Source organism: Fukomys damarensis, unplaced genomic scaffold, assembly GCF_012274545.1.
Source record: "Fukomys damarensis isolate Sample0158 unplaced genomic scaffold, DMR_v1.0_HiC HiC_scaffold_19, whole genome shotgun sequence".
Taxonomy (NCBI): Eukaryota; Metazoa; Chordata; class Mammalia; order Rodentia; family Bathyergidae; genus Fukomys; species Fukomys damarensis.
In genome coordinates, this window is record NW_022900931.1 from 59,179,621 (window position 1) to 59,182,889 (window position 3,269).

Here is a 3,269-nt window from a genome sequence, read left to right on the forward strand (position 1 = left end):
CAACCTACAACCTAGAAGGACCGCCCCGGCCGGTGAAGACTGGGAAGGCGGGGCCCAACTAAGAGTTTGGGAAGCCGCACCTCCCATGGCAACAACCGCCCCATTGGTCGTTGCTGCCAGGAACTCAGCCAATCACAACCCAGGGCAGCTGTTGCTACGCGACGGCGAAGCAGCCGGCGAAGCGAAGACCAAGCCCAAACAAAGGGCCAACCTAGAAGGACCGCCCCGGCCGGTGAAGACTGGGAAGGCGGGGCCCAACTAAGAGTTTGGGAAGCCGCACCTCCCATGGCAACAACCGCCCCATTGGTCGTTGCTGCCAGGAACTCAGCCAATCACAACCCAGGGCAGCTGTTGCTACGCGACGGCGAAGCAGCCGGCGAAGCGAAGACCAAGCCCAAACAAAGGGCGGGAGTGGGGCCCAGCTACCCCCTCCCAACCTCCTTCTCCAGAGGGCTCCCTAGGGCTCAGCCCCTTCCAGGAATCCGACTGTGAATAGCTAGGCACCACCCGCACCTGCCCGACGCACCCCTCTTCTCCCTCAGCTTCGTGCTAAGTCTCCGGCGACGCAGACAGGGCGGGTCCCGATCACCCCTTTCTCCCGGTGAACGCAAGCCGCCCCGCCCATCGCCCGGTCGTTACCTGAGGGCGCGGATAAGGGGACTCCAAATTGCTCGGGAAGCCCGAGCTCAGACCTGCCCACGGGCGGAAGGTATCCGACGGACGCGGCGTGCCAGGGCCCCGATTACCCAGTAATGCAACCAGAAAAATGGCGACCACAACAAACCGCCCCCCCTCCACCCGAGCTCCGCCCCTGCCCTCCCACCCGCTCCCTTCACGTGACCAGGGTAACACTGCGCCTGCGCTCTCCCGGTGTTTGCTGGCACACAGGCGAAGTGAGCTACCTACCAATCGCGCCCAAGTGCCGAAATCAGTTACAGCTGTGCAAGAGACAACTGGGCATGGAACATGCGCTTCGTAACCAGATAAAACTTTCAACCTCCACCAAGCAAGATGATCAAGGGCGCCTGCCTGCATCGTGTTGTTTATGATGGTCACAGAACAATGAGTAAACAGAGCAAGGGATGAGTCTTTTAATAGAAAAATCACACGTGCAACAGTAGCAACACACATCTCTGGGAATCCAGACAGCACTGAGCTTCAGTTCTTCACCTTGGGAGGTGGCCTGTGAGGAGAAGACAGGAACGGGGAGGAAAAGTGTCACAGTTGTCACCACTCTAGGGGTCCCCAGTGCCACAGCACTCTGGATGGGGGCGGGGGGGTTCGTGTCTGTCTTAGTGGATTACTGGGCCCTTGCTCACCTGTACACACCCACGACCACAGCATGGTCTCTCTCGTATGGCTCTAGGGTCAGCTGTTCCTGAGGCTTCATGTTCTCCTGCTGCATCTTCTTCACTTCAGAGGCAAACACGGCCTCAGCTGAGGCTGTGGAGTCAATGCAGTTGGCCTACAGAGGAGAGAGGATTTGAGATCTGCAGCAAGCTCTGGGCTGTTTTCCTTTTTGATGCGATTTAAGCCAGAAGTATGTTCACAACAGAAACTCAGAGCAATCTAAGTTTTGGAAATGTGGCCAAAGACTTCATTAGAACTATCATGGCTTTCCTCATGACAGCCTGTATTGTGTCCTCGGGGGTGTACTTTTATCTTACTTTTTCCTTTTTTACTCGGCCCAACCTCAGTCTGCAGAGCCAGGTTCTCCCTCCCTTTTCACTTTTCCTTTTTCAAATGGACTTTGTCACTGTTTTAAAAAAAAACACTTCATTAAAAAAGGTTTAAATTTGAGGCCAGATGTCCTCTGTTTATCTAAAAGCCAGTGTTTCATAAGTGGGCTCAGTGGTGGCATACCTGTAATCTTAGAACTTCAGGATAGCGAGGCAGGAAAACCTAAAATTTAAGTACCACCTGGGCAACTTAGCAAGAAACTATCGAGGTGTAAGGATCCTGGGTTCATTCCCCAATACCAAAAAACAAAAACCAAAAAACTCCCACAACTTTACATTCAGGATTTTTTCCCACACTGCTTGCTCTTAGTAGTTAATAACGTAGCCAGGAACAGTAAAACGAACTTTAGCAAAAAGCTACTATCACTGATGGTAAACCCAGCGAAAGACCCATAGGAGTCCTCTGAGCTTTATAACACAGTTTGAAAATGCACCTAGCATTTATCCAGTACCTATTCTATGACAGGCTTCTTTTGGAACACATGTTGATTCATCTTTACATTAACTCAAAGCTGATAGGACTAATATTTCTAATGTTAAAAGTGAAGAAGCTGAGTCACAAAGGCTAAGTAACTCGCTCAGAGTCACAAACTCAGATGGTCAGACTCAGCAGTTGTGCACTTGACCATCCACACAGTCTTGCCTCTAAATCCAAAAAATACCTCCCAGGACACTGCCACCCCACATTAGATTTCAGGCCCCGCACCTTAATGGAAATCACAAAGTGTCCTCCATTACGTAGGAAGGTGTGGGCATTCAAGGCCACGATACGGGTTTGATCTGGCTGGGCCACGTCAGCAAAGATGACGTCCACCATTGCTAAGGAGAGAGGGCAGCAGTTAAAAGCTGGATCCAAGCAACTTCCCCGTTCCTCCCATGAGGCCTATGCTTCACCGCCAGCAGGGTCCTGGAAGAGTCTCCCTGCTTCCACTCTCCCTACCCTCACTGCTCCCCCTCCCTCCATGGGTCCAAAAGTCCAGTCATAACATTCATTTACTCCTCTTGTAAACCATGGTTGTGCCACCTACTCTGTGGCCAGCCCTGGGCCAGGCGTGGGGGACACAGAGACGAGTCAGACCCGGACCCTGCCCTCGAGATGCTCCTGGGTCTGAGGGGGAGACAGACATGTCATCAAAAAGACAAGTAAAGGTGAGCATTTAAAGGCAAGAGCGCATGGAAGACTATCAAATAAAAACAAGCTGCAAAGGGCTGGGGATTTGGCTCAATGGCTCTGCCGCCTGCCTTGCAAGCGTAAGGGCCCAGTACCAAAAAAAAAAAAAAAAAAAAAAAAAAAAAAAAAGCAAGAAAAGGAAAAACAAACAAACAAACAAACACAAAACTGCAGAGCAAGAGTGGGGTGATGGCATGGAAAAAGCAAAGAAAAATGAGTGGAATAGCCGGGCGTGGTGGTGCACACCTGTAATTCCAGCACTCAGGAGGCTGAGGCAGGAGGATCTCTGGGAGTTCGAGACCAGCCTGGGCTACATAGTGAGTTCCAGGTCAGTCTCAACTACATAGTGAGACTCTGTC

General features: G+C 51.7%; 2 protein-coding genes across 3 annotated transcripts in view; both read right to left on the reverse strand.

Annotated features, from left to right (window-relative positions):
• Positions 1-985, reverse strand: part of Dyrk1b (dual specificity tyrosine phosphorylation regulated kinase 1B) — a 10,469-nt gene extending 9,484 nt beyond the window's left edge. Inside the window, exon 1 of one of the 2 annotated variants that reach the window (XM_010614500.3) lies at positions 640-985. The gene's annotated coding sequence lies outside the window, so the exon portion shown is untranslated. The remainder of the gene's footprint in view (positions 1-639) is intronic. The other variant, XM_010614501.3, reaches the window with a different exon arrangement.
• An 82-nt stretch (positions 986-1,067) lies between these two features.
• The window catches only part of Fbl (fibrillarin), a 10,683-nt gene continuing 8,481 nt past the window's right edge, over positions 1,068-3,269 (reverse strand). The window contains exons 7-9 of the mRNA XM_010614502.3: positions 2,446-2,558; positions 1,320-1,465; positions 1,068-1,183 (exon numbers count right to left, since the gene is read on the reverse strand). Coding sequence (XP_010612804.1) covers positions 1,159-1,183; positions 1,320-1,465; positions 2,446-2,558 — 284 coding nt within the window. The 3' untranslated portion in view covers positions 1,068-1,158. The remainder of the gene's footprint in view (positions 1,184-1,319; positions 1,466-2,445; positions 2,559-3,269) is intronic.